This window comes from Miscanthus floridulus, chromosome 13, assembly GCF_019320115.1.
Source record: "Miscanthus floridulus cultivar M001 chromosome 13, ASM1932011v1, whole genome shotgun sequence".
Lineage (NCBI taxonomy): Eukaryota > Viridiplantae > Streptophyta > Magnoliopsida > Poales > Poaceae > Miscanthus > Miscanthus floridulus.
The window spans coordinates 20,390,439-20,415,082 of NC_089592.1; the positions used below are offsets into that span (position 1 = coordinate 20,390,439).

Below are 24,644 nucleotides of genomic sequence, written 5' to 3' on the forward strand. Positions count from 1 at the left end.
TATCTTGTGTTCGGTCTTTGGTGAACTCCCTTAAATTGATGTTACTCTAATTTTACTTGTAGACCTGCTGGTGCCTCGTGAGGGTAAAAATCATCCTCTCCCTTTGGAGATATTAACATTTTCGCTACTAATGAAGGAGATCAGCTTCTGGAGGACTATTAACATGTGCCAATTATTTCCAATTCTATAAAAAAATATGCAGATATTTCGTAAAAGTCCATTCATTTTCATATGAGAAACGAAGGATTCAAAAGAAACAGAGCCACTCCCTGTGGACGGCGTCAGGACTATTTTGTGTCAAACTGGCCTGTTTTGCGAGATTAATCCGGCCTGCAAAATCCCGGTTCATGGGCCGGCCAATCTGCTTCTGGTCGGACCGGCCCATGGTCCGCCTGACCCGGATCTGACGTCATGCCAGCCCACCGCATCGACGAACAGAACAGCTTCTTCTTCCTCCTCCCTGTCGCCGTCCTCCTCTCTCCCCAATCTGGTCGGGCTCTGATCGGACGGAGAGGAGGACGCCCATCCAGCCAAGCTCGGACTCGGACCTCTCTCGTCGGTAAGATGCCTGGCCTCACTTCGGCGGATGTGGATTACCATTTTTTTTTCTGCTCAACGAGAAATTCCGTTCCATAGGATATAGAATCTCTTAATCTTTCCCAGCTGCCGCGAGCGAGGAATCAAATCGAAACATTTCTCTGTCCTCTCCATTAGATCGTGTCGGATTCGGTTGCTTCACGGTGGGTTGCTACTAATCCGATCCGTACGTCTACCCCTGGCCCTGGTTCGGCGGATTAAGACATTCGTCTTCGGCCGATTGCCAGGGAAAGGAAAGGATGGAGTTCGGGAGGAAGAAGCCCCTGAGCCTTCTGGAGCTGTGCGTCCGGAAGGCCATCGACAACCTCCGCTACATGGAAAGCGTGGACGGCGTCGAGATGGATCTGCTCAAGCGCATCCTGCCGCACTGCACGCAGGAGCACCTCACCAATATCGAGAAGAACACCGAGGTCAAGCCAATTCCCATAGCTTCTGCTTCTCTTGCCACTAGCCCTGCATTTGTTCTTAACCCTTTCTTGGAGATTGGATTGTTGTGACTGCAATGCATGAGTATCTGTGTGGCTGCCCTTGTTGGAACAGATGGATCTTAGCTCGGTGACTGATCCGCTGTGGAAGCGATTCTATTATCAAGAATTCGGTCAGGAGCATACGAACAAAGTTATCGCAAGACTCAAGGCGCTGAAGGAGACTCGGCCAGATGCGAAATACACATGGTGGCGGCTCTTCGAGGTAAAATTCTGTTCCTTTCTTCATTTGCCAGTATACTTCTGATATGCTTACATAACGATGCTCACGAGCCATTAAAAAAGTTGAGTTCTCACAGGTGTCACTGCTCTGAACTTTTTTTTGTCCTCCACGCCACTTCTGTCAGATTTGGCTCTAACGGTGTCAAACTGCGGATGTGAAAAGTCGAAAATACCCTTAGGTCTAAATATGCAATTAATTTTTTAGCATCTTAATGATCTCAAATGAAAAAACTCAAAACTAGAAAGTTGTAGATCTCGTCGAGATCTACAATATTTTTATAAAAACTATCTTCGATTCCGTACAAAAAATGTGATTTTTTTAAGACATTAATAATATCAAATCATATTTTTTTGTACAGAATTAAATGAAGATAATTTTTATACAAAAATTGTAGATATTGTTGAGATCTACAACTTTTTAGTTTTGAGTTTTTTCATTTAAGGTCATTAAGATGCCTAAAAAAGTTAATTGTATATTCAGACCTGAGGGTATTTTGGACTTTTCACAACCGCGGCTTAGACACCGTTAGAGCCAAATCTGACGGAAGTGGCGTGGAGGGTAAAAGAGTTCACAGCAGTGGTACCTGTGAGAACTCAACTTTTTTAATGGCTTATAGATAATTACCAACTTTTATAATGGCACACAGGTAAAAGCCTCTTACATAATTGGTGGCTGGGGGTTTTATGTTCGCAATAAATTATCTTCGCCCTGTACTAACTTGGCTCCTATAACTTTTGTAGGCGAGAAAAGAGAAACAGAAGCAAGCTGAAGATGAGATGGTTGAGAAATTCACAAAGAAGTTTCAGGCAGAGAAAGCTGGTAAGTCTTTACTCTTAACTTTATTGTGGAGTTAAATTAGTTGTACTTTGACCAACTCAGCTCAGTTTCAATGGGAGAGTACACATTACATAACCTGGCCTTGACTTTTGAGTTTTTAGCTTACTGTTAATGTTAGTACAACAGAATGTCACTAATACTTCTTCCCCTAATTCCTATGCAGAGAAACAAAGCAAACAAATTAAACTTTGTACAAAGGTGCCTCCAAGCAGCAAAAGAAGTTTCTTTGGAGGTGATTTCCTGTTTCTGTTTCTGCTTCTGCTGAACTTTCTCTCCACTCAGTTATTTCCCGTACCAATCTAGGATATATTCTTGCAGGAAGTGGACCGAGCAGTTTATCCAATTGCAGCTACAAAAGCCCTATACTGAAAAAGGCTAGGATGGAGGCCGACAGGTAATGGTTACTCTTGGTATTATGATCATAAATAGAAGTTGCTATTTCTGACACAGTCTAATTCTGTTTTGCAGTAAAGCAAGATTGCAATCTGCTATCCAAAAGAATACTTTTTCGAGGTTTGCCTCATTACTATCCCATCAGTTCACACCGACATGAATGGTTTCAGAAAAAAATGCACTTTCAATCGTGAAAATTTGTAATTTCAACTTATGTTGCAGGTCATCTCAGTCGATAAGGACGACCTCTTTTAATGGACAGCCAGTGAGAACAACTACTATTCATAGACCCAATTCAACCTTCACCGTCACCAAACCGACTCATAGACCCAATTCAACCATCACCGTCACCAAACCGATGGGTGCGAGCAGGCTTCACAGACCCAATTCAACCATCAACAAACCGATGGGTGTGGGCAGGCAAATCCAGAACAGCAGGCCCAAATTCTAGAAAATGGTTTGCTGCGATATCGCAAGGTCCTCTGCAGGATGCTCATGTGTGCGACATCGCAAGGTCTTCTGCAGGAAGCTCATGTGTCGAAAGCATCTCCTTTGTACAAGCTGTTACATTCCGCGCCCCCCCCCCCCCCCCCCCCCCCCCCCCCAGCTGTGCAGCTGGAATTGTATCTCAAAAGGAGTAGCACATGTGTCCTCTGCAGAAAGCTTCTCCTTTGTACAAGCTGTGTTACATTCCACCCCCCAGCTGTGCAGTTGGAATTGTATCTCAAAAGGAGTAGTAGCACACCTGTTCGCATGTCTTATAATCCATACTTTTCAGCTTGTTTTTAGCCGGAAGAGTGTTTTTCTCTCACAACAAATCAGCCGAAACAGTATTTCGGCTTGTTTTTACAGCGAAGCGAACAGGGCCACAAGGGCATTATCAATATTTGTAACAAACAATTTCTTGTATTAAAGAAAAAAGGGTATGTTTCTTGGTTTCTCTCTTTAGCAGACAAACATTGGCCTCTATTTCCACATCAACTACAATCTCCCGAACTGAAGCAAATGGCATTTCAGAGGCTATAAAATTCAAAACATGTAAAATGTAATGGTACACAGAAACAAGGAGCATCAAGAAAAGAATCTGTAGAATGGCAATTTGTATAAAAAGCAATTATTATTGAGTCTTACAACAGAGGAATAACAATGAAGAATTACAATTACATTAGCAAAAATCATCTGATAAGAAAATATGGGTCAAAACTTGATCCTGAACTACCCACTTGGTCCTCTGGCTTATCTGATGATCTGAACCTCTCATGTGATAACTTTACCAGAGCGTAAATATTAGAAATCAAAGGATTCTTGAGGAATGGTGTGATAAACCCTTCAAGGTTTGAAAATTCTTGCAAATAAATTGCACAGTTGTCCTCTAATTGTTCCAGAGAACCAGATTGCGTGAGCGCATATAAGCCTAGCAGAGCTGCATACACTGATATGAACACGTCCTTGTGGTTACCTATGCCGCCAATCCAATTGTTCTTCCCCTCTTTCTCAAGATAGCCACCAGTCAGTGATGTGAGCTGGTTTAAAAAGGTCTCCCTCCAATTCTGCAGGAACAGTTTAGTTTTTGCTCCTGCTTCCATCTGACATTTTGAATGCAAAAGTTTCTGAATATTCAAACAGCTGATTTGACATATCAATAGCTTCTCCTCATGGTGGTTATCTATTTCTTTATCAAATATCTGACGGACCAAATCGCCACGGGAGTTCAGAGTGTTTCCAGTGTCCAAGACTATCCTTAACAAGAATTCAATGTATTTCAGCCAGTGGCCAAATAAAGAAGTTAAATAGTCCAAGCTTAATTCAATGACTATATCAACTTGTAGTGGTGTGGAATCATCACAGAAGGTATTAGCTGAACCCTTAGCGATTATTTTCTGAATATCCTTCGCAAGTTTTTGTCTCAGATAGGCATCCTCATCCTCCAGCAACTGAATACATACAAACCATAAGTCAAGTATCTTGCATGTATAAAGACTGATAAATTCAAAAACGTTAGCTTCCATGCATTTCTCTTTGATACGGCCTTCATCAAATTCTGAAGGAGAGTACATGTTGGACACAGATGAAGCAACGTAGTTTGCTTCTTCAAGAAGACCAGAAGCAACAATTGCCTCAGCAGCAGCCCATCGAGCATTCACACTTTCCGATGGTTCACTTTGGTCCTTGACAAGAGTGACAAACAAGTTTACTCTAAGCATGGCATCAGATAATCTATTCCCTTCATTGATTCGGACATAGGATGCAGAGATCTCACTGGTCTTAAGACAATTCATTGAAACACCACCCCCATATAGTTTAGTGAACAGTTTCATGCACATACCCATGCAACATAGAGCTATTTCTCTGGTTTTTGCATGTGACATGGTGCTGTTTAAATGAACTAACCTGTCCCACAAGGACAAAAGTGTGCTAGAATCTTCTCCATTGTTAAATGGGAATTCCATGTTCCATGAAAAGATGATCTTCAGATTATAATAAAGGCACTTAGGGTGTTCTTCGACAAATAACCGTTCCATTAAAGCAGGCTGCAGATTAACTCCTGCCCACTGGTGCAAAATGTTTTCTACATCACCATGTCTGATTGATTTTGTGAGCCAAAGTATCCTCTTCAGCACTGTAATTCTAACATCATATGAAGGATCAGTGAGACATGACATAATCTCCTTGTGTACTTTATGAAGGGAGTAGTCCTCTCTAGGCATCTCTGAAGTTGGTTCACCAAGTATTTGCAACTGCACATCTTCATCGTTAGTTTCATCGTTTTTCTTAGAAAGACCAACACAGCTCAAAAATGATTCAGTTGCTTGTTGTTTTAGTTCAATACGGGTTGGATCATGGAATGCGTACTGGGTTGATACTGTGTTGCTCAAGCACTGGGAACTTAACTCTAGCAGCAATGCCTGAATGACTTCAGTATGTCTGCTTTTCCCTGTCCTTGCAACATCAAGCATGAGATCCAATACCCGCAAGTAAGATGTAATTACGACAGGGCATGAGCATAATTTCATACAGCCAAGCCAAGAACATCTTGAGAGAACCTCCAGTAGTAGGCCAAGAATCTGATCCTTCATGCTACCGCCTGTCAAACCTCTAAAGTTGTAATCCAGAAGAGAAGCCAGCTGCAGCAAAAGGCCATGGATTGAATTGAATGACTTAGAAAGCAGAAGTACATTTCCATTTCCCATATTAGCTGATACGGCAGGATCAGTACGCTGAACACTGTGAGCCATTGCTTTGTGATTTCCATGAGGTAAATTATCCAGTATATCACTAACAACATACTGCAGTCTCTCGTTAGATACCAAACCAGTTAATGCCCTTGATGCTAGGATACGGACCCGGTAGTTACTCTGGGTAGCACATTTTTGGATGAAATGCAAAAGCAAAAAAGGGTCTAAAGAATCATCAGTTCCACAGCTTATAGGTGAAGGCTTAAGTTTTGATAAAAGAATAAGAATCGGACACAGGCTAGGGTGTATTGCTTTTGTAATGTGTGACTCCAAATTGCTGGACACTCCATCAGCTAGCTGTTCAGTTGCGGTTCGCAGTTCACTAGAAAGGAAAGGATGAAGGACTGGGTACCTACATAAGAAAACAAGGAATAAATCTCAATTGAAAAGCTGACCTCATCTACTTACGTACAAATTAGATTGAGCACTTAGGATATTCATGTTCACCACAAACACATGCAATAATAGAAAGTTCTTTTTTCAAACACACAGGAGAGCTGTGTATCTTTGTATCAAAGAGAGAAAAACAACTATCTGACCTCAAAACAGCAACGATGCTAAATTCTTTTCTGATCAATTTACTCATGTTCATGTATCATGTAAAAGATACTGAACTGCTCAACCAGAAAAAAAAAAGGCTACAAACTTTATATTTGCAACACATTAAGTTTCTTTCTTTCACAAAGAGGAGTGATGCAGTATTACTTCACGTGACCACAACTATCATATTGCAAACTATGTATAAACGTTATGAACTTGCCTGTGGAAGAATTCAAGGCCAGTTAAAGATCGTCGTGCTGATTCACGCTTCTGCACATTCAGAAACCCAACCATGCGACGAACTAGTGCAGTATACGCAAGGCAAGCTGCATTGCGTACTTCCCAGTAGGGAGATGAAAATGCACGTATAGCAACTATTGTTGCATCAGCACTGAAACCCGAAGTGTCAGTTGCCAGATTTGCATCATTGAAGGCAGCTCTAAGCACATTGAACACATGCACGGTGGGAACAACACCCTCATCTCGGCTTTTAGATAGGTTACCATTAGAATGTACACTTATTGTAGTTTCTGATTGTGATTCCAATAGCTCTCCAAGACCATCTTTCATTACTCCAGACCTCTGGTTGGAGTCTTTCTGGAAATTAGCTAAAGAGTTCTTAGCAAACTCTATCAGCCATTCTAATGCCCTTGGAAGTAGTTTCTTTGGTGTTCCTTCTGGCTCTGCCAGGAACAGGGCGATAAATGCAGCAGGAATTCCTGCACTTCTCCTTATCAAATCATCCACAGTTTGCCCTTTAGCAATTGTCCTATCCATCAGTAGCACCATCCATGATTCTGTCATTTTGCACAGCCTGTAAACAACAAAGAAAGATCCTCATAAATGTGTACAAAAATAACTTGACCAACCTAGGTGACATTGTAAATACGAAATAGGCACCCAGATTTGTGTTGATTAGGACTCAAACCTGAGTTGTGGGGGCTGTACACCCACACCTCCCACCAATTGAGCTAGGCTCAGTTCCTCACAGAAAGTATACAAGTTATCAAAAGTTTATATTTACACATGGTATGCCATTGTAGACTGTTTCAGATGGCAAAATATGTGGTGGAAACCACATACTAAGTGGAAACATGGAAACCAATTCAAAAACGCATTTTGGTCGTTCAGAAAATTTTGAAATTTGGTATATCCATAGTGCATACAAATATGTACTCACATGCAAAAGTTGGGATGCAAACCAATTCAAACATGACTGTTTTACTTTGACAGTTATGAATTTCAACCTTCAGAATATAGCAAAGTTATTGGTGTGCAGAGTTAATGCATATGCACCAGCAGTGGATTCAATATGTTTATATATATGGAACAGATGAAAAATTTGTAGAGTGTTGTTTTGCGATGCCTCACAAACTCGGGGCTTAAATTTCATTTGTTATGTAAATATTCTGAATCTAAATAGAAACTGTAACAAAGGTTTTATGCATATGAATTCCCATCTTTGGGTGAAGAGGTTCAGGAACTGGCCTCTGTAAGAATTGAACATACCTTGAATCATTTGAGCAAAGAAGACGGTTGCAAAGGGCAGTGAACCCAGCCCTTGTTTTATCTATTGCACCGTTATGCTTCATTTTAAGAAGAACCTGTAAAAAATGGTCACCCATCATCTTTAACTGCCCCACATCAAGAATTTCTTCAGACATGCTTGTCTCCTCAGTACTGTCAGGCAAGCCATTCTGAGATGAAGCTGAATGAGAACAGCCAGGCAATGGTATCTTCCTGATGATGGTTCCAAAAAGTAAACTGACCTGAAAAGTAAAATGGAGAAGTTACATCATAAAAACTTAAAAAGACATTTAAGCATACCTGCAATGCCACAATAGTGTGAAACTGAAATAAACTAAACAGCTTATCAGTGGAAGGTTAGTATAGTGAACGGCTTCATGCTATACTCGAGGATGTACTTATACTACCCTAAAGAGGATCAATTAATGGGATGCATTTTTCTTAAGGCAATTCTACGCAAGACTTTGAATCAAAGGGTTTGTTCCTGGAAGCATTCTTTATCTTGGCGTAGATTGGTGTGATAGGACGGATGGCGTGAAAAAGCTTTTTTTTTTCCCTTTTTTGACTGGAATCGACAGTTGTCAACCCATCTAGGATGAGTCAAACTGTCAAAGTGTCAAACATAGGGGAGGGCATCATGCATATAGTATGATTATAGTATGATGGTAGCATACCACAGGTCATGGCATTTGTGAAGTTATTCAGCTTATCATGGAAAAATAAGGATAAATCTGCTGAAACATAGTTTTTACCAACAAAAAAAAGAAGGTTAAGGGCCCCTTTGGGACACAGTTTCCCAGGAATTAGTTCATTTTCACAGGAAAAACGCAAGAAACGGGAAAAATTCCTGCATTCCAAAGAGGGTCTAATAAGTGGTAAGAATCAACTCATTACCTCCTTCATAGCAAGCCAGCAACCAACCATAACAACTTGTTCGGCTGGTTTGCCATTACTCCCTGGTTTTGCGTTCTTCTCCTCTCTTTCTGAAGCGGTAGTAGATTGATCCTCCTCATATATATCTGAGAGGAAGGAACCATCATCAATCACGTCATCCATGTCATATGGCAGACACAATGCGTCTGAAGAAACCACCCACAGGGCCACTGAAGTTACACGCATTATGAGTTGAAGCAGCTTTTCTACCAGGCACCTCATTTCAGAAATACATGATTGTACTACCTCAGAGTTCCAATCCATCTCATCAAATGTGTAGCGCAGAGTAAGAAGAACTCCATGAACAAAGCTCTTCTTACATGCTTCAGAGAGATCCCTCTCACCCTCTTCGACAACAATACAGAGCCATTGAATGAGTGAAGATATATACTGTGCAACTGGGTTTTGACTAGTAACAACTTCTGTATCTCCATTCATAGATTGTGTGTAACATTCAAGGCAATCACTTCCTTTAGAAAATACAAGAATACATCCAAGCTCCAAAACATACTTCCTAAATATAAGGCGGAAGGTTAAAGCACCAGCATCACTTTCCCGGACTCGTGGGCTTAGAACAAGTTTTTTTGCCCATCTGATAACATCATTTATGGATGGACTCAAGGAAATCCCAGGAAGTGGTGTTGGGAACTGCAGTAGAATGCGAAAAGAGTTTTCCCTTAATCTGTCCCAACTATCAATTATAGACCCTACAAATGAAATTGTTGAATCTGGCAATATTATGCTGTCATTGTAAGGATAAAGATCAATTTTCCCTTCAGAGCGGCAAATAGGCCATACATCTAGTAGTGTAAGAATAAGCTCCATTGCAATTGTTTTCCTTTCATAAGGGCCAGAGGGGTAACAAGAATTAAACAGAAAGGAACTCAGCCACTTCATGAATTGGAAGAGATCTTCAGCCCTCTTGACAACTGTTGCTTCAGAAGTATCAATAGAGTCAGCTCCTTTAACACTAGACATTAATGATGGAATCCATGACCCCTGCTTTACCTGTCTGTCAAGTGCAGTTCGCACCCTAGCAAAAAACTTCCGAAATAAACTTGTCCATTTCATTTGAAATGCCGTTGAGCTACAACGCATATTCAATGGAACAGCCTCTTTGAGCAGGCTCAGTTCCAAGGAGGATGGAAGACTTGATGTCTTTGGATTTAGAAAGAGGGATTCAGCTGCATCTATACGGAGACTTTCATCACTGTGTGTCAGTGCCAAAGCAAACCAATTAACAGGAACTGTAACCTTAATCCCTTTAACAGATATAACTGCAGCACCCTTACTATCCATCTGCTCAGGCTGTGACAATTCATCAGGATCCAAATCAATGTCCCCTTCAACAAGAGCCAGATTTCGTGAGACCTTAAGCAGAGAAACCAGTCCAGCTATACACTGGTCATTTTTCAAAACAACATCTAGTTTAGTTTCCTTTGTACTAGGGCCAATGGAGACGAATCCAAGCATTGTGAATATGCTCTCTGCATCAACTTCAATTAGAGCAGGCAAAGCATAAGTATTTAAGTTAGAACGTAGTTTTGAATTTCCAGATACAAGTCCCCGCATGAAAGGAGGCAAGCACAAAGCTCTGAAGGCATCATATCCTAGCTCAACACCATCATCATTCCAACATTCACCTCTTAAAGTCTCCAGGAAGGATTTTAAAAATGTTGTGGCAGCACAACAAACATCATCATCTATGTACGCATAAGCTGTTTCTGAAAGCAGATTTGATTTCAATATTAGAAGAGATTTGGCACCCAATCGCTTTGTCAAAGAAGCTAAAGGGATGTATCTCCCTTTGCATCGCGGACCTAGGCGAAGTAAATCATTTGCAATATTGCAAAGGAACAATTTGTTGTTATGTTCATGGTCTTCTGATGCAATACACAATTCAATATCTAATAGGAGATCAAAGATCAAATGCACCTGTTTTACTGTCTGACTCAAAGGATCTTCCAGGTTGCGCCATATGATTCCCAATATACGGTTGACAACATCTTTTGAAAAAGGCTTATAGTCCCCAGAGAAGTCAGTGAAATCAGATGAAATCGATGTCTTTATCTGCTGCAAACATATTTGTGTCACTGTAAGAGCATGGAAATTGAAGTGGCTATCAACTGGGTTCTCACAATGCTTGCAAAGCTCAGGTAAAATTCCATCATACAAAATAGTCCATAAAGGTCCACTGGAATGAAGTTGGTGCATGTTGAGTACTGTCCTTGGAATAGATGTCAAAATCCCTCTTAGCAAACAAAGTCTACTCAAAACTGAAAGATCTCTGATTTGTTCACACAGATCAAAGTCCGGAAATACATTGACCACAGATTGATTTTTTCTATCTTCATGATTTGCACAGATGCCAAATAGACCTTGAGAAATAAACCAGGATATCTCCTCTGTGCTCATGAAAACCTGAATTGCAGCACAGAAGCTCACTCCAGAGGCCACCAGACAATCCCTTGAAAAGGCAGATGACTTAAGAACAGATAGTATTGTCCTTACAACACTCTTGAAGACACTTGATGCCTTGTCAAGGCCAGTGAACTTAGACGGGTACCGCTGCAGCAAGTAGTACATGCAAGACATGGCCTCCTGGCACTGCTCCATCACAACTGGAGATGGCCGTGACCCTTCACCAATGTCTTTAGTCACTCCATCAAGCCCATCAACAACATCCAGTGCCATGATCTCTGCACACCTCTCTACTGCCTCATCCAAAAATCCCAACTTTGGGTACCCAATAAGCGACAAGGCTGCCCGAGACACCATAAATCTCTTCTTTGCCTTACTACCAGAGCCACCATGCTCCTCACAGAGCAAGGCAAAACACCCACTAATCACTGTGGAGAATTTCTTGCACTTTGCGAGCACCGATATGAGCGTCCGGTGGAGAGGGAGGGAATTCTCAAGGAAGAGGATCTCCAAATAAAGCTTTGTGGCAGCGAGCACTGCATCATCAGGAGTCCCTGTAGTGGACAGAAACTGCACGTATGCCGAGGCAAGGTCCTTGACCGCAACAACTTGCGAGTAAGTGGAGGTCAGGGAAATCAAGTTGTTCAATCGGACAAAGAAATTGGACGAGGAGACCTCAGCCGGCACGAGAGCTAGGGCATCAAGGTAGTGTTTCGGGAACACAATCGAGGTGTAGGAGTACCGGTGCCGATGCTGCAGTGACCGCCACTTTGCAGACATTCTTCCCCCAAATTAGCTCCTTGACTTCAATCTGAAGGATAACAATGAACGAACAAAACTGAAACTTCCAGCAAAACCACATTGGACTCTCAAACAGGCATACATAAGAAGAAGAAGCCGATTGATTCACCTGAAGTCAGTACAGTTCCGCCAGAAGTCTTCATCCAGGAATTTGAAATAAAGGTTACACGTTGCCTACCACAAACCTTCCCACCCTAACAAATCACACAAAGCTAGTTCAGTAGATTTTCACCAGTGCAACGCAACAACGAACTACTTGGGCTGCATTAGAACACACCTTCTACTACAGATAGCGTGAACTGGCAATCAGAGATTTCAAGGTCGGCGATAATCGGCAGACAAATAACCTTCAATCCTGTAGACGATCGTGCCGCTCCTCCTGGCAGGCGGCGGCACCCGGCAAGTGCTGGCCCGGGAGCCCGGCGAAGAGCAATCGGGATCAGGCGGCCAGCAAAAGCAGCAAGAGGCAAGGCCAGCAGGCTGCTGCAGCGAGAGGAGGCGGGAGCGGGGGTTTAGGGTTTGGTCCTGCGATTCTCTCTCTTCCCCCCGGCCCTCGCTAGAGTGTTTTCTGCATAGACCTGACCAAAATACCCCTACGCCTCCTAGCACCCCACCTGTGCTTTGAGATTCGCGCCTGTCGCCTCCGACCTCGTGTCTCCCGAGGACTCACCGGTGAACGCCTCTTGGAGTTGGAGATGCCGCCCGCCGCGGCGACGCTCCTCCGGCGGGCCCCGGCGGTCCCATTCGCGGCACGCCGTACCGCTGTTTCTCGCTCAGGCATGGCGCGGCGTCTGGTGACAGCGAGCGCTGGGGTCGGCGGGCGGGCGCCGGCGTACGGCGGGCTGCTGCTCGACGCCGGCGGCACGCTGCTGCAGGTCGCGCGGCCGGTCGCCGAGACGTACTCCTCCTTCGGCCGACGCTACGGTCCGTACGCCTCCAACCCGAAGAATCCACCACCTCGCACTTTCTCATCCCCTTCGATGTCTCTCGTGCTCTGCATTTCGTCAAACGTTTGGCGTGTGGTCTCGTGGTGTTCCTGACTTTTGGTCGCTCTCCAGGTGTGACGAAGCCTGAGAAGAGAATCATGGAGGGGTTCAAGCGGGCATTCTCGGCGCCATGGCCCAAGACACTCAGGTACCAGGTAATGGACATGAGACGCGCAGGAATTGCATTCGCAAGGTATGAAATTGTGTCGTGGTTGCTCTCGAGGTGACGACGTGTTGTTGGGTTTTGGACTGTAATTGCAGGGAGATGGGCGGCCATTCTGGAGAATTGTCGTGGCAGAAGCGACCGATTGCACCGATGATGATTACTTCGAAGAAGTGTATCAGGTATACCTCATGTTTTGGCCTTCTGGGAATGTGTAATTTGTAGCTAAGGTTGTTCGGATGAATACTTTTTTTGTGCATGAGGGTTGATTGGAGTATTTGAGAATGTATTCATGTGTTCGGTATCTGATTAAAGAAACTCGTGATCTCACATGCTAGCTTTTGTTAGCTTGCTAGTTACTACTATGACGAAATTGGGCAACAACTAATGTTCTGACTATGCTGTTAGTGAACAGAAGCCCAGGCAATAAAGTTCACAGCTCTCAAATATATTTAGTTTCTTCTAAGATGAAGGAAGCATTCCAATTTTTTTGGTATTTCAAATGTTCAAAACCATACCATGTGTCTAATGGATGGATTATTGTTTCTTTAGTATTATGCACATGGAGATGCTTGGCGTTTGCCTGTTGGAGCAGACACAGCACTGCGTGAGCTGAAGGATGCTGGAGGTTAGAAGCTACTTCCTATGTTCTTTGTTCTTGATTTTCAATTCTCGGTTGTTTACAGCAATTAATATCTGGCTTTCCACAATCAGGCCCTTAACTTACTCCATCAGTACAAATGGCTGATATTAATGTGTCTCAATTTCAGTTAAGCTAGCTGTTGTATCTAACTTTGATACGAGGCTACGGAAATTACTTAAGGACCTTAACATCTCTGATATGTAAGTACCTATAAATTGGCCTATCTAAATAATTACTTCATTCGTACTTAAATATTATATGTTTTACACATATATATTGTTTTGTGAGTAATGGCTATATGTTAACAGACCTTGAGCTATCCAGGTTTGATGCCATTGTGGTATCATCAGAGGTGGGATATGAGAAACCTGCTCCAGAGATCTTCAAGATAGCATTAGGTATAAAATCGAATCTCGTTTGTGAAAGATCATGCAGTTTCTCTATAGAACCAATAAATGTTGTTGTTTTCTGTTTGTCAGATCAAATTGGTGTGGAAGCTAGCAAGGCAGTGCATGTAGGAGATGATGAAACTGCAGACAAGGCAGGTGCCAATGCTATAGGACTAGAATGCTGGTATGCAGAGTATTTTTCCTTTGTGTTTCCATATTCGGACCATGTTAAGTCTTCGGTCTGTTAAAATGCGATTGGATCGCTGATTACTTCGTCATTTTCTCTGATGTAACTGTTTTAGGCTGTGGGGTGAGGATGTGAAGACATTTTCAGAAATACAGGAGCGGATTCTGATTACAGATGATCCTCAATGAGTGTGGATTTGGCATGTTGCAAGACCAACACGACAGTTGTTTCTTTATTCCTTCCTTTTTTTTCTCTTAATTCCTTCTTTTTCTTCCTCCTCTTGTGCTGGCATGTCCATTTTGCTTTCATGAAATAAGCTATGCCACGACTAGAAGTAATGCTGTTCCTTCACATTCTTCTTGCATTCTGTGATGAACCTTTTTATTCGTCACAGGCAGCACTGCAGAACTGCAGATGAGTCATGAAAGATTCTGCTTGCTATGTGATTTGCATGTAAACATTATCCTCAGTACAAGTGTATTACTACTGAGCAAACACACACATGTGAAATGTTGAATACTGCTGCTGCCCCCCTGAGTACATACATACATGGATTAATGCTGAGATGGAATGTACACGTAGCCTCCGACTGCAGCTAGGCCTGTTCGGCTGGTATTAAAGCCGGCTGAAGCTGTTTTGTTGTGAGAGAAAAATACTGTAAATTCTAGCTGTTTGGCTGCCGCAGCTGCAGCACAGCCACAGCAAAGCTCTATTATTATCACAGGACTCGACAGGCTCTGGTAATGGGCACGGAGGGACGAGGATCAGAAGATGATATCCTCGTCCGTGTCGCCGTTCTCCAGCATGCTCTCCGCAGTGGCGACGGAAACGCCGCGCTTGAGCGCGACCTCGCCGGCGGCCTTCTCCTCGGCGTAGCGGGTGGCGGCCTCCTTCTGGCGCTCGAGCTCCCGCTCTTGTACCCCTGGATCTTCTTAAGGCGGAAGAACTCCACCCGCTCGTGCTCGTCCAGCTCGCCCCGGATGTACAGCGCGTTCACGCGCCGGTTGGTGATCCTGATGGCCGCGTGAGGAACGACGTCTGCAGCGACGCCAGCTCCACCAGGGGGCGCGCGTGCGCCGCGCGGCACGCCGCCACCTGCTGCCCGCCGCCGGCGAGCCCCGCGAGCGACGCTGAGCCACCGCCGGCGGCGGCGCCGTCGTCGGTAGCTCTTGAAGCGCGGGAGGCGGACGCCGGCGATGTTGTCCTGGTGCACGCGCACACGGAGCCTGGCGGGCCCGGAGACGGACTGCTGCACAACGTGGCGGAGCGGTGCGCCCGCCACGTAGAGCGCCTCGGCGAGCGAGAGCGACGCGGCGCGCATGGCGTCCTTGGCGGACACGATGCGCTTGAGGATGGCGCGGAACTGCACCGTGAGCGCATCTGACTTCTTCTTGAGCAGCGCGTGGCCGCGGGTGGCGCCGGCCAGCCGCGCCTTCACCATGCCCAGCGTCGTCACCGTCGGCACCACGTTCAGGCGCTGCTGCCCCTGCCCCGCCATCGCTCGCGCCGCACGCCGCCGCACTTGGCTCGACGAAGCTGAAGACGATCGAACGCTTTTCTTCGAGCGAGCTCAGCTGTCCACCATCGTGTCCGTCGTGTCCATGTATGTAAACTTGGCCTGCCGCCTGCGTGAGCAGCTTTGCATGGTTGGGTTGGGTCGGAAGTCGACGCGTGGTGTCGCGATGGTTCAGGAGTGACTGAAAGCGATGACAACATCTGTGCATGCACTGCGAGTTTAAATACTTGTCGTGCTCCATTTGTGCATAACTGCGCAGCCTACAACATATATTAGCACATCGAATGAAACAAATTAATCACACAAACTTCATCATCATCACAAAACGGATCTGCCTCCATATAAGCTAACAAAAGAATTTCCTTACATGTACATCGAAGTTTGCACGCGTCGCCAGCGCCGGAGACACCTGCACAACCTAGGGCGGCGCCCATGTCCACCTCACCTGGCACCCAAACAGAAATTTGAAACCATTACCTCGAACTCTAAATCCCCAATTACCCGACCATAATCTCTTCTCGAATTTTGACAAATCATGGATCAGATACACAATCAACAAAATTAAGGAGACTTTACGCTGAAGCATCATCAACTTTGGTCATAAATCGCAACCCATGACAAACCAAAATATGTCTTAAGGATGCCACCATATGTCCATGTGACATGCAGCACACTTCTGGAAGCCACACGCACTTCATTGCATTGCAAACTGGATAGAGCAATTTAGTAGAATATCATCTGAGCATCATTTCAGTGACATCCAATCATCCATCAAGCCACAAAAGGTCAACCTTGACAGCGATCAGATCACCTTTCTGAAGCAGCAACCAAAAGAGAGCATTGCGTCGGAGCCAGCAAGATCAATCTATAGCATTAACATGTAACCCAGCGCAAGATGTTATGGAAGCTACGCTAGCAACTAACTGGACAAACCCAGCAAAAACCGGTTTCAACTAAAAGTGTCACGGGATGCAGAGAGATCCATTTCCTTCTATGCATAAGTACATGGATCAAGGTCTGTTTATATGATACGGGTAGCATATAATGAAATTTAAATTCCAAAGACAGGGGAGGTTGTTTTTAGGCGAGATAGCGGTACATCTTCCTGTCTGTTTTGTCCCGTTCCAGGAACTCGCGCTCGATGAGCGACTCGATCCGCTTCTTGATCACCACGGGGTTTGGCATGAAACGGGGCTGCAACTGCTTCGTCACCTCCATCATTATGCTGTTGTGGTCTAGAACCCTCCTCGACTTCATGATCCGCACAATGGCCGCCTCGATCTGCGGCTTCCTATCCTCCTCGACCCGCTGCCGTGTCTCTAGCTTCTCAGGGTCGGTCTCCTTCTGTGCCGCCACAGTGCCAATCTTCACCTTGAAGAGCTTGCTGGTGAACTTGTCGTTCACGAAGAAGCTGTCATCATCGGCAATGTCCCGGCTCATGGGCTCTTTTCGCAGGACTTGCTTACCTTTCACAAGAGCTAGCGACTGGAGGCATCGCTTCAGGTCAGCAGCTGGTATTGCTGTAGACTGCTCAATTTCACGGTAAGTCAAGACATCTGATGAGTTAAACAGCATCAGAACACACATCTGGTATGTTGAGACGTTCAGTTCATGCTTGCTGCCATTTCCAAATGTTGCTTTGATGTCAGCATGCCCCATGTTTGTTTGCCATGTTAGCCTCCTGCCATTATGCGTGCCAAGGTAATAAGCCCGAAACTTCTCTGAGACAGAGACAATTTCAGGGGGAAGGTTGCAGGTATTGCAGGTTTGTGTTGGCCATGACCCAGTGGTGAGTATCTGGACAGATATTGTGGGGGCATCTGCCAGCAGCTCCGAGGAAGTAGATGCATAAAACCCTTGAGTAGTATCCTCAGAGGTCTTCAAATCAGTGAACATGCCCTCCAACTTTGAAGTAAACTGGTAGCCACATTCTGTCTTCAGCTTCACAAGCATGCTTCTCTCAGAATCATCAGAAGCAGCCCTCCCAGAAAGAAGACGCTTTGCCAAGTGTTGCTTGTAATATTTCTCAAATAGATCTTTTTCTTGCAAATACCTAAACAGCATCATCACCTTGTCCAGGACAGTTTCAAGATCCTCCTCATTGGCCTCTTTCACCCCCTTCCGCAGTTTGTCATCAACAAACAGTGATATGAACTCAGGGGATCTGTTGTTTAAGTTTATGAAGTGCTCAAATGAGGAATTAAGAGCATTCAGGAAACTCTTGTCATTGCTAAATGACACATTGATGATATTGTCATACTTATCCTTCATGTTAAGAAGCCGCTGAACAAAATCAACTGGGTCCTTTAATCTCTCAGGATCTGTTACCAAACTTTTGCCGGTATCCTTAATATGAGATGCCATCACAGATCTAATTGTTGTGAGCCCATCAGGAACATGATTAAACAAAGTGTACATCCTGGTCAGGTCTTCATACCTGTCTTCAACAAGCATATTCACAAGCCCCGAGTTCTCCATAAGAATCAACCTCTGCATGTGATTTGCTAGCATCTCATTCACCACAACAGCAGTAATTTTCTCATGGGTTTTGACATCCAAGTACTGTGACACACGCTCTGATTCTTCGGAGAGGCGCCTCTCAGCCTGCTTCAGATACTCACCACAAGCACAGCACTCAATGAATTGTTGTGACTCACCACTATAGAAACTAGCAGAAACCTCAAGAAATGGCCTTTCAAAATCATCCTGATAAACAGACAACCCTAGATCCATCAACATTTTTGTTGTAGTCCTCATCAAGCCTCTATTAATCACTTCACCTGTCCTTTCACTATGTATGAGCTCGAGAAGCGTGTCAGACAACCTCCCCTGAATCGTGGGAGACCGGACTATGGTATCCCTCCAAAGCTCTAATCCATGATCAAAGACAGGTGTCTTTTTGTTAGTGGGAATATAAGTCCTGTCCATATACATCAGGATGTCTCTAATCATTGTCAATGCCTTGTTGTGGTCATTCCATTTTCGCTGCAACTCTTCCAGGAACAAACCACCTTGAGCAGCGTCTATACATGTGCGCATATCTTCAAGATGTTCTTTCATGTTTTCTGTAAGTTTCTCATAGAGCTGAGGAGCAAACTTGTTCAGTACCATGTTATAAGCAGTCCTGCCATAATATAAGAAAAATATTATATTCACCAATATATTCAAGGACATTTTAAACACACACAGAGTGGCTATGATAAAACACACACACACACACACATCATCATCAACAACAACAACAACAACAACAACAACAAAGCCTTTGAGTCCCAAACAAGTTGGGGTAGGCTAGAGTTGAAACCCAGCAGAAGCAATCAAGGTTCAAGCACGTGAATAGCTGTTTTCCAAGCACTCCTATCTAAGGCTAAGTCTTTAGGTATATTCCATCCTTTCAAGTCTCCTTTTATTGCCTCTACCCAAGTCAACTTCGGTCTTCCTCTGCCTCTCTTCACGTTACTATCCTGGCTTAGGATTCCACTACGCACCGGTGCCTCTGGAGGTCTCCGTTGGACATGTCCAAACCATCTCAATCGGTGTTGGACAAGCTTTTCTTCAATTGGTGCTACCCCTAATCTATCACGTATATCATCGTTCCGAACCCGATCCCTTCTTGTATGACCGCAAATCCAACGCAACATACGCATTTCCGCTACACTTATCTGTTGAACATGTCGTCTTTTCGTAGGCCAACATTCAGCACCATACAACATAGCAGGTCTAATCATCGTCCTATAAAACTTGTCTTTTAGCTTCTGTGGTACCCTTTTGTCACATAGGACACCAGATGCTTGGCGCCTCTTCATCCACCCTGCTTTGATTCTATGGCTAACATCTTCATCAATATCCCCGTCTCTCTGTAGCATTGATCCTAAATATCGAAAGGTATCTTTCCTAGGCACTACTTGACCTTCCAAGCTAATATCTTCCTCCTCCCGAGTAGTAGTGCCAAAGTCACATCTCATATACTCAGTTTTAGTTCTACTGAGTCTAAAACCTTTGGACTCCAAAGTCTCCCGCCATAATTCTAGTTCCTGATTCACTCATGTCCGGCTTTCATCAACTAGCCCTACATCGTCCGCGAAAAGCATACACCAAGGGATGTCCCCTTGTATATCCCTTGTGACCTATGTTACACGGATACTTCCCTGAAGGCGTGTATCGCGTATCCGATACGTATCGGATACGGATACGTGTCCGATACGCGTAGGATACGTATCCACCGAGTATCCGGTTTTTTATTATTTTTGTAATATTCGGATACGCCACCGGACACGTATCCGTCGTCCAGATACGGCCCAGCCCAGTAGAAGCCCAGAAGACGTACCTTATCCTCTACCCCGACGCCTGCAGTCCGCATCGGCGCAGTCCCGCACGGCGACAAGCTCACGGCTGCGCCCGCGCGTCGCGCCGCAACCCTGCTCGCCGGCCGCCGGCCACCGGCGACGAGCCTCCGCCTCCGCCTCCAGGCGCCACCAGCCTCACCGCTTCCTCCGGCGAAAACCATTCCTCTCCGGCGCGCTACCTCCGTTCCGGGTGAGTCTAGGCGCATCGCCTCCTCCCACGGCCGGATCCATGTCAGCCCGGGTCTGCGCCGTCCACAGCAGTACAGCACCGCTCCTCCCCTCCCCTTGCTTCTGCAGGCCTGCAGCGCACCCCCTCCTCCACTGTCCCTTTTTTTCACATGGAGACTAGTTGTCTCTCCGCTAGCCGCACGGATCCTCTCCATCAGTCCGTCCTCACCTCTTCTTCCTCTCTCTCTGCAGGTCTGCGAGGTAGTGCCGGCGACGAGGCCTCTCCAATCCATCCGGCGAGCTCCCCTTCCAAAGTGGTGAGGTAAGCCTGCCCCCGTTCCTTACCTCTCCTGTAGACTCCAGACTCTGAACCATGTCGGTGTTGTCTCTCGTATTGATGAAGTGCAGTTCTTGTTGCTTTGCTTGTATGCAGTAGACTAGTAGAGAGTAGATGGCGTCTCCAAATATGAGCAGTGCTAGTGTAGGATCTGCAGCCACAAACATGAACTTGCTGGCTACATGAACTTGCTGGCTGCTGCATCAATTTCAGAGTTCAGAGTTCAGACAATAGGAACTTGCTGGCTGCTGCTGCATGAACTGCAAGGTGATTTACTGAACTACTACTGATTAGTGATTACGGAATACTCAAGTAGTCAAGTTTTAGTAATAAATTGATTGATAGTTGGTTACTTGGTTTTCTGTGCAAATTCTGGACTTGGAGTCTTGGAGAACTCGAGAATGGACAATTGAAGAATGGAGATGCTTCCGGAGTTCCGGTCTTTGCTTTGGCTGGTAATTGCTATTGCAAGGTAATTTACTACTTTCACTCTTTCGCAATTTTAATATGCGTTATTATCTATATTTATTAAAAACAGTAAAACGTATCCGCGTATCGGGTTTCTTAGAAAATTGCTGTATCCGCGTATCCGTATCCTTCCGATACCGATACGCGTATCCGTATCCGTGCAACTTAGCTTGTGACCTCATCCATCACTAAGGCAAACAGATAAGGGCTCAAAGCTGACCCTTGATGTAGTCCTATCCTAATTGGGAAGTCATCCGTGTCTCCATCACTTGTTCGAACACTAGTCATAACATTGTTGTACATGTCCTTAATGAGCCCGACGTACTTCGTTGGGACTTTATGTTTGTCCAAAGCCCACCATATAATATTCCTTGGTATTTTATCATAAGTCTTCTCCAAGTCAATAAAAACCATGTGTAGGTCCTTCTTCTCCCTATACCGCTCCATAACTTGTCTTATTAAAAAACACACATAGTTATGTTAAAACACACAAATTTTAAACACACCAATATATTTTTTTGGGAGAGGACTGAGCAGGCCTGGGGTTGTCAGTCCTTGTTTCTTTCATACAGTTATGTTTTCAGTATTAAGAACTGGTGCAAGGTTCATAGAAAAAGCATCTGCTTCCTATATGCTGCGGCAACTATTCTTTTTATAACAGTAATAATAGCCTGAAGAAAATAAGTTTCTACAGACCAAACAGACAGGAAAATCACTTCTCTTTTTAGACAACAAACTTACAGAAGAATTTTAATACTGTTTATTTAATTGTCTAACTTTGAGTTTGATAATGCAACAAAGACACAAGGATCAATCATGGGAAGTGATATATGAAGTACAACTGAGTTATATCATAATCTTGATGTATGAACATACTTATCTATTGCATCACTGATGTATTCACATACAATTTGGAAAGTTTAAAGGCTGCAACATGCTAAAAAGTAGTTCACTATAAATAATGGTAAACAGAATTATAGATAAATAGTACAGTACCAGACCTTACAACTATGTGCCAAAAGAAGAAAGAATTGCTGAAGACAGAAGGTCTGAGAATTCCAAACTAAACAGAAGCAAGCAGTTGCAAAAATTTAACTAAACAAGTTCCTCTTGTGTTTTCAGGTTTACTAACAACATTCATAGCTGCCTGCATCTGATGCTGAGAAATTAGCTCATGATAGACCTCCACAAGTCCTCACGAGCTGCAAAGTCTTCATATGTATGCACATTCTGCTATACTATCACATTAGTCAGAACAAGTTTGATGGTTTCTTTTAATTCCATCAAACTTCATGTTGCTTAGCATGCCAACTTAGGAGGAGGCATTCAAAAGCTTATATGACCTAAACTAAAAGAGATTACTAACTTCAGTTTTGGAACAAACATCAATTTATGCTTCAATGTCGACTGAAAAGTTCGTTCTTGATCACCAAGATCTGATTCTGTTCTTTATGGTTTGGAGTGTGGCAGATATCTGGATCTGTTACGTAAAGTAAATGACATCCAGCTCTGTTGTGGGCTTGCTATTGCTAATACATATGAGTTTCACCTTGGTCACAATGCATACAGAGTCATAAATCCTAGTTGCAATACATCAGGACTCCTAGGCACCTACCTATTAGATGGTTAGGCACTGGAAACAAAAATAACAAGTAATACCTTGTAAGGTAGGAAATTAGAAATAAATACTACAAAATATTTGTAATAATCCTACCAAGCCATGCATGGAGAGTGGTCGAGCACGACAGTGGCATCTCTAGGTTCAGTAAACAAGGGAACGGTGCAACCCGTCCACGTGGACTGCTAATCCTACCAAGCCATGCATGGAGAGTGGTCGAGCACGATAGTTGCATCTCTCGGTTCAGTAAACAAGGGAACGGTGCAACCCATCCACGTGGACTGCTAGGTGCCAACTATGGGGTACCAATGCCGTGACATATCAAGTGTATGTATATATAACTAAGGTAACAAATTAGGGAGTACAGGAACACATGCACAAGATCGTTAAGGGAGTTCTCTAGATAATAATAAATAATATTTACATAAAGTCTAGATGGCAGTTCTCATCGGTTCAGCTCTGGAGTAGGCATATGTAGCCCAAAAGTTAAAACAGAAACATCCAGTTCTTTTTCCATAATTGTCTGAACCCAAATTTCCTTACTTGCATAGCAAGGAATTAAAACAAGAATTCCAACCGTATAATCATTTAATGCCGACACCGAGAAAACGACGCTGCAAATGGCCTGAAGGCTTCAAGCAACTACCAAAATTTAATAGTACACAAAAATAAGGCCATGAGCAAGCATGAACCAATAAATAAAAGATCCTAATATCATGCTGACAAATTATGATTACAGGACAAGCCCTACTACACTAATGATAAGACATATGAATCAAGATCAATCTATTCACAAACATTCGCATATCATCATCTCACATGCATACAAGCCCACAGAAGGATCAATTATAAAATATGAAAAAAAATACAGATCACCAATCAGCACAGCAATCAATCCATTCATGGCCGCTACCTATCCGAATCATTCCGCGATCATACAGCGCGACCTAATCGCGTGGAACAGAATCTGACGGAACAGGGGGGCAACCAAAAATTCGGGGGAACGAGGTGTGGGCGAACAATGTTAACCTGTAGAGCTCCTCGAAGGAGAGGCCGCTGGCGTTGTGGTTGTAGATCTCGCGGATGGCGTCATGGAGCTTCCGCCACGACTTGTCGAAGAACTTGGGGTCGGTCTCTACGCGGTGCCGGAAGGGCTCGATCCTCGGGGCCCGCTTCTTCTGGCCGCCGCCGCCGCCGCCGCCGTTCATCATCTTCCTCCGCTCCTCCGCAGCCGCGGCCGACGGGGGCCGATGACCCCGTGCTCCGGCGAGGCGCTGGGGTTCCAGCGAGGTGGTGGCCTGGTGGGGAGGAGGAGGCTAGGGTTTCGTCGTCGCGTGGCTGCGAAGGGAGGGAGGTGCTAGAAAGGGATCAGAAACGATGTTCTCGTTGGGATTTTGTAATCGGTGAATTTGTTGACCTTTTTAAACTCTGGAGTTTGGGCCTCTACGATCCTATAATCTATTTTTGGCGTCTGCGATTCTGGCTTTCTTTCGCTTCTGTGCGTCCAAGTGTCCAACAGGCTGTCAGGGCCTAACTTATGTTTGAACTGACAAGATTACGAGGATTCAGGCTATGTTTTTGCTTGGATACATTGTACTTGGTACGACAAAAGAAGAATTTACATGTAGGTGTTGTTTGGTTCACCTGTCATAGGCAGTGGATTACGTTTGATTCTGTTAGTTTTATTCCAGCATTCGTTGGGTCGTAGCGGGATCTAATACTGGTAAGTAGAAACTTCATATCGTCTATGGCCTTGTTTAATTCCTCGTCGTAAAGTTTACTCACTATTTCATCAAATATTTAGACTTATACATTGAGTATTAAATATAG

The 24,644-nt window shown here is 44.3% G+C and overlaps 4 protein-coding genes and 1 pseudogene across 10 annotated transcripts; 2 read left to right on the forward strand and 3 right to left on the reverse strand.

Moving 5' to 3' along the window:
* Positions 1 to 428: 428 nt before the first annotated feature.
* Positions 429 to 3,121, forward strand: LOC136499171 (uncharacterized). Of its 6 annotated transcripts, none has more exons than XM_066494872.1 (9): positions 456 to 559; positions 715 to 740; positions 825 to 1,007; positions 1,138 to 1,287; positions 2,046 to 2,124; positions 2,306 to 2,374; positions 2,461 to 2,536; positions 2,611 to 2,655; positions 2,758 to 3,121. In XM_066494872.1, the coding sequence occupies exons 3-9, from the start codon at positions 837 to 839 to the stop codon at positions 2,984 to 2,986; spliced, it is 819 nt and encodes a 272-aa protein (XP_066350969.1). In that variant the 5' UTR covers positions 456 to 559; positions 715 to 740; positions 825 to 836; the 3' UTR covers positions 2,987 to 3,121. The 6 variants fall into 6 exon arrangements, with proteins under 6 accessions (XP_066350965.1, XP_066350968.1, XP_066350970.1 ...); XM_066494869.1 differs by having other exon boundaries at positions 474 to 559; positions 637 to 740; XM_066494870.1 differs by having other exon boundaries at positions 503 to 559; positions 664 to 740.
* A 496-nt stretch (positions 3,122 to 3,617) lies between these two features.
* Positions 3,618 to 12,554, reverse strand: LOC136499169 (uncharacterized). 2 transcript variants are annotated; one of them, XM_066494866.1, is made up of 6 exons: positions 12,341 to 12,554; positions 12,103 to 12,187; positions 8,733 to 12,003; positions 7,821 to 8,080; positions 6,532 to 7,125; positions 3,618 to 6,123 (listed from the first exon to the last, which is right to left on the reverse strand). In XM_066494866.1, exons 3-6 carry the CDS (start codon positions 11,970 to 11,972, stop codon positions 3,711 to 3,713), a joined length of 6,507 nt encoding a protein of 2,168 aa, XP_066350963.1. In that variant the 5' UTR covers positions 11,973 to 12,003; positions 12,103 to 12,187; positions 12,341 to 12,554; the 3' UTR covers positions 3,618 to 3,710. The 2 variants fall into 2 exon arrangements, with proteins under 2 accessions (XP_066350963.1, XP_066350962.1); XM_066494865.1 differs by having other exon boundaries at positions 12,271 to 12,554.
* A 25-nt stretch (positions 12,555 to 12,579) lies between these two features.
* LOC136499173 (uncharacterized) lies at positions 12,580 to 14,881 on the forward strand. Its single transcript, XM_066494874.1, has 8 exons — positions 12,580 to 12,917; positions 13,052 to 13,134; positions 13,241 to 13,324; positions 13,695 to 13,770; positions 13,913 to 13,985; positions 14,110 to 14,183; positions 14,265 to 14,358; positions 14,477 to 14,881. The coding sequence occupies exons 1-8, from the start codon at positions 12,689 to 12,691 to the stop codon at positions 14,547 to 14,549; spliced, it is 786 nt and encodes a 261-aa protein (XP_066350971.1). The 5' UTR covers positions 12,580 to 12,688; the 3' UTR covers positions 14,550 to 14,881.
* A 156-nt stretch (positions 14,882 to 15,037) lies between these two features.
* On the reverse strand, positions 15,038 to 16,578 carry LOC136499174 (V-type proton ATPase subunit D-like; annotated as a pseudogene).
* A 197-nt stretch (positions 16,579 to 16,775) lies between these two features.
* On the reverse strand, positions 16,776 to 24,210 carry LOC136499170 (cullin-3A-like). The gene is made up of 2 exons (XM_066494867.1): positions 23,844 to 24,210; positions 16,776 to 19,001 (listed from the first exon to the last, which is right to left on the reverse strand). The coding sequence occupies exons 1-2, from the start codon at positions 24,023 to 24,025 to the stop codon at positions 16,958 to 16,960; spliced, it is 2,226 nt and encodes a 741-aa protein (XP_066350964.1). The 5' UTR covers positions 24,026 to 24,210; the 3' UTR covers positions 16,776 to 16,957.
* Between the last annotated feature and the right edge of the window lie 434 nt (positions 24,211 to 24,644).